Source organism: Azolla caroliniana, unplaced genomic scaffold (genome assembly GCF_043228905.1).
Source record: "Azolla caroliniana isolate FFs.n. ecotype wild unplaced genomic scaffold, voAzoCaro1.0.p SCAF_10, whole genome shotgun sequence".
NCBI lineage: Eukaryota > Viridiplantae > Streptophyta > Polypodiopsida > Salviniales > Salviniaceae > Azolla > Azolla caroliniana.
The window spans coordinates 19,977,490-19,989,522 of NW_028230445.1; the positions used below are offsets into that span (position 1 = coordinate 19,977,490).

The 12,033-nt window shown below is 40.9% G+C and overlaps 1 protein-coding gene across 1 annotated transcript; it reads left to right on the forward strand.

The window, feature by feature from the left end:
- The first annotated feature begins 2,675 nt into the window (after window positions 1-2,675).
- LOC147859449 (uncharacterized) lies at window positions 2,676-4,034 on the forward strand. The gene has a single exon (XM_087326308.1). It carries the CDS (start codon window positions 2,676-2,678, stop codon window positions 3,717-3,719), a length of 1,044 nt encoding a protein of 347 aa, XP_087182434.1. The 3' UTR covers window positions 3,720-4,034.
- The last annotated feature ends 7,999 nt before the right edge of the window (window positions 4,035-12,033 follow it).

Here is a 12,033-nt window from a genome sequence, read left to right on the forward strand (position 1 = left end):
AACCGTAAACTATGTTTTCTATCACCCATAAAAATAATAGTCACATAATTCGGCATATACATAGTATGTGTTGTCCTCATATGTATCGATCCTAATGTCATCACAAAGTTTGACAAATTTTCTTCATAGGTTGGCATCACATCTTGTGCACAAACTTGTATACATCTACTTACTAAAGATTTATCATTCATTAATTAGGATCGACAAGTGCATTGCCTCAATTGGATTGTGATCATGAGTCATGGCCTCAAATATTTAGTAAACTCTCATGTAGCCCCTATAAAAATATTTGTTATCTCATAGGTTTGGAAACCTAAAATTAGCTTTTGAAAATTTCGAAGGTTTCAAGAATTCCAAGTAAGTTCATCCTAAAACTTCTATGTTCAAAGATGATTTATGTTCTTAGTGAGAGGAAGTTTAGATTGTCAATGCTCTTTGCATTTGGAGTTGTAGCGTGAAACAATATGGTGTGTTTTCTCTAAAAGGACAATTCCAAAAGTTCACTGATGGAATCATCTTTCCTATTGGTTGAAACTTGACACCAAATCATTTTGGGAATATCTCAAATGCTTCAAAATTGAATCAAGAAGTTGCCTAATGCACAACACTTCAAATGTAAAACATTACAATATTAGCTGAAGTTATGCCCTAAAAAATGGTCGATTTGTTGGATTTTAATCTATTCAATTAAAATTCTTGTACATATAAATTGTTTAGACAGCTATTGTAAACGAAATACCTCATGAAATACCTAGTGCTTTGTACTCTCCATTGCATTATGTACAAAAAGTAAAAGCTCATAAAACGTCTCGCTTGTGCACTTTCTACACAAAAAGGCTTCATTTGAGAGAAATTTAAAGCAATTCACTTTCATAGCATTCATATTTTACGCTCTTTAAAAACAAATGTACACACAATTGTTCATTGAGGTGGAGTGTATTAGGTAGGTTATATGAAACAAAAAAAGAGTTAATGAAATCCTTGAAAACAAATGAAGATATACATGGATTCAAAAGTAGGGATAGTTTTGCCAAGTGTGTAACAATGATCTCATCACCCTTAGAAAAAAGAGGATGACCCATGTAGATTAACAACACGTGTTGGTGTGGGCTATTGAGAAGTTTATATCTATAGTGTGGGCGTCTATAAAGTGGAGTGTCCAAATCTCGGTTTCAACGGGTGTTTGGTCCAGTAGTTTGAGGTAGACTTTTGAGTATCTGAAGTCTTGGGGATTATAACATAATTGTCACATGGGACTACATAGCCCCCACATTTATGGACGTATTTTGATTGAGATGAGGGGTGTCATGGAAACCCTCATTGATTTTGTGGTGGGCTGATAGGATATCGTAGTCCATCTACTATTATAATTCAACTTTTGTAATTAATACACTACTCTTTATGAAAAAAAGATAGTGTGTGTATTTGTATGTACATTTCGAGAATTTCAAAAAGTGACAGATAGTTTGGAGGGCCCAATAAAAAATAAACTTATAGTGGTAACACTTGTTGTTTGTACTTTGTTGCATTTGATATATTCGTTATAAACTTTGTCATACTTGTCAATTGGGCTCAAGAAGAGTAAATATTTCAAGTCATGTTTTTTACGTTGGGATTATGTATGCTATGGTTTGCTCCTAAACCTACAACTTCATGAATCCTATTTCCAAAGGTTCCTCGATCTCTTTGGGGATTCTTATCGTCTTAAGGTTTTTCTTCACAAGTTTTGCATTGTCGTTGTCTTTCTATCATTCCCCAACCATCTCGCCTTTCAAAACTTGGCCATGCCTAAAAAGGTGTGTCATCCTATTCCGTTCAATTGATTTTGTAGGATGAGGTTTACATTAAGATGTGGAAGAATGCAACATTAACAAGGTGAAGGTTTGCATGTCAATATGTGCTTCTCCATTAGTTGGTTGCACGGCAAACTCTAAACTAATAAACATGACACATGATGAACTCTTATTAAGTTCCTAACGCTTTAATAAGGCAATGATTGGTTTGATTGGCTGCCGCTTCAATATTGTTTTTGATGGCAGTGATATATGTATATGCAACCATGAGACACTCATATACATGTGGATGAGAGGTCTTCCACTAAAATGCTAGGCAATTGCCCATGTGTGAACACAATGAATAACTCTAGGGCATTGACTGCATGTTGGATGGTTAAAAGAAGAGTTAGTGTTATGTATGTTGATCGAGCATGAGAAGACATCACAAGTTAACCTGTTATTCGGGTGGTAGGGACACAAAGTTCGGGAAGCTGTGCACCAGGGTGCAATGCTATGAATGCAATGGAGGTGGACGTTGTGGACTGGGGCGCAATGCTATGAATATCGAGAATGCAAGGTTGTCGGAATGTGACCCGTGAGACAAGGACCCTCACCTAGGCCCTACACACACATACAAGTCTTCATATCATTCAGTACATTAAACCTAATTTATGGACTCTCTCTCTCTCTCTCTTATACATATACATATACATATACAGTATACTGGTATACAATCTACATACATATATATATATTGTGTTATCTTTTTCCCTTATTTCTCCCTAATTCCACACACTTAGATCTTCATATGTATATATATATATTATCTTTTCCCCTTGCTTCTCCTTCATTCCAGACACAGAGATCTATTTCATGAGAGGGAAGGGAAGGGAAGGTGCCATGAGCTCCAATGGTGCACATCCATGGCTTCTCTATGGCCTCATCATCATGCTCTCCTCATATGTTGTGGTCGATCTCATCTCCAACACCTTCCACCCCTCCAGCACCACCACGGGGAGCGGTCTCCCCGCCGTCAACATTTTCCAAGACACCCCATGCACAGGCCTTGCAAAGGAGCCAATCCCGGTGGTGCCGGAGCCCCCGCAATGCCGAACCCTCGAAGGCCACATGGAGGAGGTGTCCATCACTACATTGGCATGGGAAATGAAGAAGGAGGAGGATCCGTGGCGCCAGATGAAGTGGACGGGGAGATCGGCCGCGTGCCGTGTGAAAGGGCACCTCATTGAGAAGCTCGAGCCCGAGAACAACTTCCGGAGGGGGTTCGCGCTCCGCTTCGTTGACGACGTGGAGGACAAGACCCACCTCCTCCCGTGGCTCCTCGCTACCCGAGAAGACCTCAATTCCGCGGCCCGCCGGGTCTACCTAGACCTCGGGGCCAACGCATTCTCCACGAGCATCACGTGGTTCATGCGCATGTACCCGTGCGACTTCACCGAGGTCCACGCCTTTGAGATCGACCCCAACCTCCTACGGATCCCGGCCAACGATAGCTTCGTCGAAGACTCCAACTATGCCGACCCAAACCAGATCGCACGCCGCGTCAAGTCGAAACCCGGCGTGCCCTCGTGGATGCTCCCGCGGATCCATGTGTACAATGCGTTCGTGAGTGATGATGCCCAAGACATCAACAACAAGTCGGTCGACATCACACGGTTCATCAAGGAGGAGCTCCGCTTGTCTCCCCAAGACACTGTGGTCGTGAAGATGGACATCGAGGGGAGCGAGTGGCCCATCCTCCGGCACTGGATGGACGACCCCGACATGGCTGCCATTATCGATGAGCTCTTCGTAGAGGTGCACTACGATCACCCAAGCATGCACGCTTATCACTGGGCGAGGTTCGCGCCCACCACTCGCGATGATGCCTTCCGATTCCTCGCCGAGTTGAGGTGGCGCGGCTTTTTCGTGCATCCGTGGCCGTGAGAGGATCGGCCCGTCCGAACACACACACACACAACACACCCGAAGGGGGGGGCATTTCTTTTCCTCATGGTATCTCTAGCATCATCGCCTGAGTCATATTATTTCCCAAAGAATCATATTTTAAACCATTGCTCTTGGGTCAAGAATCATATTTTTAACCATTGCTCTTGGGTCTTTATAGGCAAGTTATAAAATAAATCTTGGAGTTCCCATTTTGTTTGGTTAACTGATCTGTGTTTGTGCACCCACGATCGAAGGAGCCCCGTTTCCAAATTCATACCTACGTACAATATAGTTTGTGAGACTTCAAAGACATCTTGCCCTAGGGATCAGCTCCATTGTGTCTTTGTGTTGCTAAAAGATAGATATATATCTTTTTAAGATCCATTGGAGAATCGATAGTGCGATCTATGAGACGGGGCCTAGCCGGTGGTGAGCATTAAACCTTGGGTTATCTCCATTTTATGGCCTTATGCTATGGCATCAACCACTACTTCCTCTTACCATTGTTTTGTTCTTGCGGGGGTTTTGGTGGCTTGAAATAATTTAGGTGTTCCTCATATTGGTGGCTCAATTGTGTACCCATTTGTTTGTTGTTCCCATATTGGATGTTTGGTTTTTCCAAATTCTAGATTTATATAAGTGTAGTGGTCGTGTAATTTGCCCTAGGCACCTTGCGAATAACATGACAAACAAATTGTGTCTGCTAGTAGGTGAGAGTATATTGCTCCATGCCCATGCCACAATGGCGGAATTTTAACTTTCACAAATCCATCATCATTATGAGGATTGCTTTCACTATTACACAACTGATACAACCATGAAATGGAATTGTACACATGCACTTTGTGACTTTAGTTGGATGTCTCGTGAACATGGTTGTAGGTCGGGATTTTTTTTAGAAATGATTGTCATGTCTCGAAGACTTCTGATGCATAGACACAAACATCACATGTTTATCATTGTTCTAGAAACTCTTGTAAGGTCCAAATTTGTCCCAGAGAGAGAGAGAGATAAGGTGTCATTTAGTGGGTAAATCTTGTAAACCCAATGACTCGTAAAAAAGTAATAGTTTGTCGATTGATGTGAAAGCAACAAGACCTTACACTCGGGTTTTGCACTTTCACAAATGATGACTTCTAAGCTATTTTATATATGTCATCGATTTGATGTGTTATACTAGATACAAAATTGGATAACATTGGGCATGGTCACTCTTTCCTTTTATGAGGGAAACATTAGCCATTGCTTTTCTTATAGGTATTTTGTATCAAATTGTAGTGCCACGTGGAGGGCTTCATCCATGGGGTTTCTTTTATGGAAGCAAGGTATACTTAATTGAGTAAGCTAACAAAAAATATGTTTGCTTTACAAGGTTATTTCTTTCTCATAAGATTCACCTTGGTATTAATTGAAAGATGCCCAAAGGCTACAAAGAACTCATACATGAAAACACAACCACGATAACCACATCAACCAACATGTCTAATAGCAAAAGCCCAAATGCAACTACCTTAGAAATTGCATTTACACATCTAAAATTAGGATTCTTCCATAATGGGGGTGGAAAGAGCCACCTCGGTGGGGCATATTTCCACTTCATTCTCTCCCCAAAAGAGGTGAGGACCTTTGCCTTTGTCCAGATTTCTCTAAAATATTGTTGCTTACGAAACACAACATCACGCTCACCAATTATTGCTTCATATTGAACTCTTACAATATTCAAAAGCATCAACCATATCTCCTTGACTAATTCAACCACATTATGTTATAGCTTTAGGAATTAGGTAGACTATTACATCTAAACATGGTGCAGTGATATCCGAAGGTTCAATATGTAAATATTTGATTGATAGATGGGAAGTTCAATAATCCCCAAGATAAGAGTATGTAGGAAACTCTTTTTCGAAAGCAATATACGCATATTTAAGGCAATGTAGTAATTTTCTACACATAATGTTGAATATGGTTCAATAAATTTTACATGTGATAATTGTGTTGATATTGTTATAACTTATATAGGATCATTATACGATTGATTAATGTAACGTCCAGATATTTTCCCACCTAAAAGAGTAATTTATGAGAAGTGATCCATTTTGTATATTATTGGAAGGCATGAACTAAAGAAATGGGCAACAATATAAAAAAAAAAAAGATTGAATGGTCAACAACGAAATGAAGTCTTTTTGGATACCAATATTCATAAATGGGAGAGTGATATTTCAAAGCAATTTATGTACACTTTCTTAAGCATACTACTTAATCATTATTATGAGTTGGAGACTCGATCAAGGTTTTAGAATTGACTTTGAAAGACATTAGCTGGTTTCAAACTGGTGAGGGCATGGGGCATTGCCTTCTTAGAGAGTAAGAGAAAAAAAGATTTTTTGGCTGCCCTTGAAGGTCAAAGATATCGTAAGGACAAAAATCGAAAAAGATATTTTGTATGGGTCGGTATATGTCTCAAATTGTTACAATTTTTTTATAGTAAGCATTGCAATCAAGAGTGCCACACGGTGATTGAGAGAGAAAGGTGGTGATGGGAATAGGTAAATGCTGAGAATACATGAGAAAAACAATGTTGAATGTGATCGAAGGTGGAGCATGGTAGAACTTTCTTGGGGTAAAACACACAATCAATGAATTTCATGCGATTCAGAGAAGAAGATAGTTTTGTGCAACATGTATGGTATAATGTGTGAAGCCTAAGCCATAACATTCTCTTCCAAATTGTGATGAATTCGTGTTACAAAAATATCTTAGTGCATCGAAAATCTATTTGATGCATCATGAAGCATGTGTAATGCGAACCATCACCCAAACCATTTCTACCTTTTTGAATAAACATAATGAAAATCTTGGACACAATATTGGGGCCTTTCAAGCTTTGAAACGTGCGAAAATGCTTCTCCCTCAACCAACAGGAAATAGATCCGTTAGGGAAGTTTTGGAGATGTCACTCATAGAAAATGCCATATCTCTCACATCACAAGGATGGACTGCAACAATTCCACACACATCAAGATATGGTTTAGAATATTTAAGTGGGAGTGCTTTCATCTTGCTTTTGTTATTCTTCCATGATACAATGTTGGTAGGAAAAATGATATTGGAAACACATATTATTGACTTGGAAAACTCTAGTAATCATTGTCGTTTGAGTGTCAATAACTACAAACCAAAATAGTCTACGATAATTCTTGCAATCTGTACAAAATAATGAGTCCCTTCAAACATTGGCCTCAAGGTTCTCTCAAATCATAGATGGAATCATATGTTGGTTGGTGTTAGAGCTAGGTAGTAATGTAAGCATGAGATAAGGATATAATAGATATAAAATAGGAGAGGAGAGAGAGAAAGAAGAGTGCCGATCCTCCCGACCACCCCCGAGCGAAGGGATCAAGATGGACTCGAGCCTTGATCGGCGTTCCATACCACCGCCGTGGTGACGAGTCGTACCTGGTGCTGGTGTGCTCGCTATAAGAGTTGCCCAATATTTCACAAAATAATTGTCATCAAGATACTTTCCTCAAAGGTTATCATAAAGATCTGATGTTATTTCAGTGAAGCTAAGCATGTTAACTTCATGGATGCGTTTCAGTGCATCAACAACTGTGTTCATGGAACCTTTACGATATTGTATAGAAAAACCTTGGATAAGATCAACCCATCGTGCCTTACGACCTTTTAGGTCTTGTTGGTCACAAAAATATTTCAAGGACTCGCGGTTCGTCGTTACCACAAAATGATTTCCATAAAGATAATGGCGCCATGTCTTGGGCGCATGAATAACTACAAATAATTCCTTTTGTTGCACGGTATACTGACACTGAGCAGAATCAAGTTTCTTACTTTCAAATGCTATTGGGTTACCATCTTGATATAAGACAACACCTATCGCATAATCGCTTGCATCGGTTTCAAGCTGAAAAGGTTTTGAAGGATCTGGTAAAAGAAGTGAAGGAGCCTTGTATACCAGGTCCTTTAGTTCCTTAAAGGCGAGGTCTAGTGTAGCACTCCATACAATAGGTTTTGTAGACTTACGCGTTTGACCTTTCAGAAGATTAGTAAACGACGTCGTCAAGTGAGAGTAATTACGAAGAGATTTTCACAAAAGCTTGACAAACCCAAGGAATGATTGAAATTCTCGAATATTCCAAAGAGTGGGCCAAAGTTTGACTTTCTTGGTGCGAGAAGGATCAATTTCAACTCCTCGTTAGGTTATGAGATGCCCAAGATAAGTAATTAATTTCTTGAAGAACATGCATTTTGAGATCTTTGCGTAGAATTGCTTGTCACGCAATGTTTGTAAAACAATGCGGACATGTTTAGCATGTTCTTATAATGTACAGATATAAACTAGAATATCATCCAAGAAAATAACGACAAATTTTCCAAGTTGTTCTTGGAAATGTCATTCATTTCTTGTCGAAATGTGGCCGGAGCATTGGTCAAACCGAAAGGCATGACCAAAAACTCATAATGGCCATAGCGCATATGAAATGTCGTTTTCGGAACACCTTCTTCACTTATACGAATTTGATGGTAGCCCATACAAAGATAAAGTTTCGTAAAATATCGAGCTCCCTCGAGACGGTCAATTAGATTGTCAGGCCAGGGCAATGGATATGAATTCTTGATTGTCACTTTATTCAAGCGTTGGTAATTGATACACATATGCCCCCCCCTTTTTTTTTACCAAGAGAATAGGTGCACCCCATGGAGATTTACTATAATGTATATAACCCATTTGTAAATAGTCCTTGAGTTTCTTAGATACCTCATCCTCTTCGGATTGACTTAAGCGATACAGAGGTATACGTATTGGTGGAACCCTAGGTACAATATCTATACGATGGTCTATATTATGTTTAGGATGTAACCCATGTGGTAGTTCACTCGTGAAAACATCACGAAAATCATTTAAGATTTCATTGAGTTGTTGTTTAAAATATGATAAATGACCTGAGACACTATCGATATTATAAATGTGAATGTTTGGATCAATACACAATAGAATAAAGAAGAACAAGACAACTCAAATATTGATGGAGAGGAAATAAACGAAAGAGATTGTTTTTTTACATATTGAATTAAATAAGTACAATTGTTTAGTACAAAGGTAATGGAATGGTGAACCCAATCAATAGATAAAGAAGAGTTTTTATTATAAAACCAGGGATAACCCAATATTACATCAGTGGTATAAAGATTCATTACATGGAAGTTTACTTCCTCTATATAAGTATCAATAGAAATTCCTAATGAATGAATCACCCTGTTGATGTATTGTACTCTTCCATCAGCCAAGTGCACCTTATAGGTGTGATCACTTATGGTGGGTTGCATTCCCCATATCTGAACCAAACGACCATTCACAAAGTTGTGTGAGCTTCTCGAATCAAATGAGAATTGTATGGGGGATCCATTGATATACCTGTTTGCATGTAGTAAATCATTGGGTCCCAATACATAGTGTGGGAAAGAAAATTTACAATTACTCAAATGATGTGTATAGACCTCAAGGACATCAGGAATCTGACCTGTATGGTCTACAACTTTGGTTTTGTTGCGGTGCTCTTTTCGCTGGAGGTTCCAACATTGCTCTTTTATATGACCCTTCTTTTTGCAGAATACGCAAAAAGGATTTTGTTGCTTACAATCGCGATCCATGAATTCCTGTTGTCTTGCGTTCCCAACAAATTGCGATTGCTTAGTCTTGGGCCATTCGTGTTTGTTATGGTCCTTCTTCGAAGTGTGTTGATAACGAAGAACAATTTCAACGACGTCTTCAAAGGATTTTGGATCCTTATCATGCACTATCCAGTGATAGTCCGAATTGGGGATGCTATTGGCAAAACAAGCTATTAACCAATTGTCCCCTTCTCGAGCCGATTTTTGGATTTGGGTTCTAGCATGATGAACAAAGCTGAAACCGAGAGACACCGGAAATCCACTGAGATACAAAGTCTGGATCATGGTAAAGGGGTTTCAACAAAAGAAAGGAGGGATTTCGATGAGATCTTCGCCTTAGTAGTCAAGATGACATCCATCCGGATGGTGTTGAGCATCACGACGAGCATGGACCCTGAGGTAGAGCAACTAGACGTCAAGAAGACATTCCTACATGGTGACCTCGAAGAAGAGATCTACATGCAACAACTGGAAGGCTTTGTCAAGAAAGAGAAGGAGAACCTAGTGTGTCGGTTGAAGAAGAATGTCACGGACATGACAACAATCTTGTCATAATTCAAACTCTTGACCTACTGTATTTAATCGATATGTTTTAACCAATACATCCAATACATAATCATGTTACTTTACTAGATTATTGTAGATTATCTATTCTACATGTAGAATTTTAGAAGCTTCCAGAAAGCTCTAGAAGCTAGAACATTCTAGAAGCTTGTGCATGAAAATGTGTCTTTGCATGGGGCTACATTTAGAGCCCATAAACATGTATAAATACAGGGGTTCACCTTGGCCTTAGTCAAGGTGAACAACACTAGTTACATTATCATAATTCAGTTCTTATTCTCTTGACTACTTTCTCTCTCTCTCTTTCTTATTATCTTGTCTATGATCTCTCTCTCTCACTCTCTTAGTATTGAGCCTTGTCTACTTGTCCGTGACAAAGAGCTTATACGGACTGAAGCAAGCTCCCTAACAATGGTACCTGAAATTCGACTCCTTCATGACCGACCAAGCATACCACTTGATGTAGGCCGACCACTGCGTATTTGTGAAGAAGTTTGGCAGAGGAGACTTCCTGATACTACTGCTGCATGTGGATGACATGTTGATCGTCAGACGGGACCGTATCAAAATTGGAATGCTGAAGAAGGCTTTGAGCCAGACATTCACAATGAAAGATATGGGTCCGGCAAGACAGATCCTAGGGATGCACATGATCTGGGACCGGTCGAAGAAGCAGTTGTGGTTGTCACAAGAAAAGTACGTTGTCGTGAAGATTCCGGGCCATCGGTAGAAACAATGTGAAACGCGCGGGATCACTGGTGTGCACGAGTGCACACCCCTAGTGAATTAGATAGTGTAAGAACTAGGCATAAAAAAAGGGAGGTGTACTAGGTAGTTAAAGCATTAATAGGGATTCAAACATCGTGTCACTAGGGAGAGTTACGAGGAGAGCGAATCGGGGGGGGGGGGGGGGGGGGGAATGTAGGAAGTTAAAGCGACAAGGCCCTGTAACGGTCGCTCCTTGTGCTATAAAAGGGGCGACCCTCGACTGTTTTAAAGGATGTCAATTTGCTAGAGGAAGAAAAAGTGAGAGAGACAGAGGAGAAAGGAAACAGAAACAAAAGAAGGCAAGGAGTCCTACAACGTGCCACCGGAGGGCGCTTCCCCTACTCGCGTCAGACGCCCGAGTGCTCCCGACCAGGGGATCGACCTTCTGTGTGCCCACTCGTCTCCGTATCTGACTACTATAGAGCCTACGCTCGAACACCGGCACTGATCCGGTTGTAATCACCCACAGCGCCACGCGGATATATTGATTAATAGAAGCTTATCCACCTAACGACTCACGTAAACCAAAGACTCGTCCTCCTCACTTCTCGATTCCTTAGTTCAAGACTCCCGTGGTCCTGCCCAACTTCTACGCATCCGCAAGGATTTCGTTGACATATTTGGTGATCCCGACGTGAAGAAGGGCGGCAAAGGAATCTGAAAATGAGAGGAAGAGAACTTGCAAAAGCAATGGCGGTGGCGGTAGACCGTCTGGTTAGCGCTCGCGAGGGCACGAGTGCCCTTGACAGGGCCATAGAAGCAACGATCGACAAGATCGGTCGGTTTAGTGGGAAAGACACCGCGAGTTACTTAGAGGCCTATAAATCTGAAATGCAGATGAGGAATATACCCAGGCCCGACGAAGCGACGAGGGTCAGCCGCGCGACCGACGACTGCCGGCCAATCAGAGGTGCATATGGTGCGACCCCACCGGACATTCCCGGAGAGATTGCGTTGACCTCGGTGAAGCACTTTAGAAGTAATGTAGTCTATCTCTCGAATGGCAGGATACATGAGAGCGACACGCGAAGATTGCTTGACGCAAATTTCGGACGAGGTGGCATGAAGAGGCTAATGGAAGAAGCCGTGGCACAACACGTCAAAGTTGTCCACTACTCGGCTTTGGCTGGCATCCGCGTAGGCGAAAAGGTGGCCAAACCCGATTCAAACCCTAGGTTCTGGCCAGTTATTCTCGAGACCTTGTTCGGAGGAAGGTTGTAGAAGGGAGAAGCGGAGCGCGCGGAGGAGCGTGTGCGCGAAGTTACTGGATGGAGTGACCCTGTTG

Coding starts and splice junctions, on each gene's coding strand:
- LOC147859449 (XM_087326308.1), top strand. CDS start 2,676: ATGAGCTCCAATGGTGCACATCCATGGCTTCTCTATGGCCTCATCATC.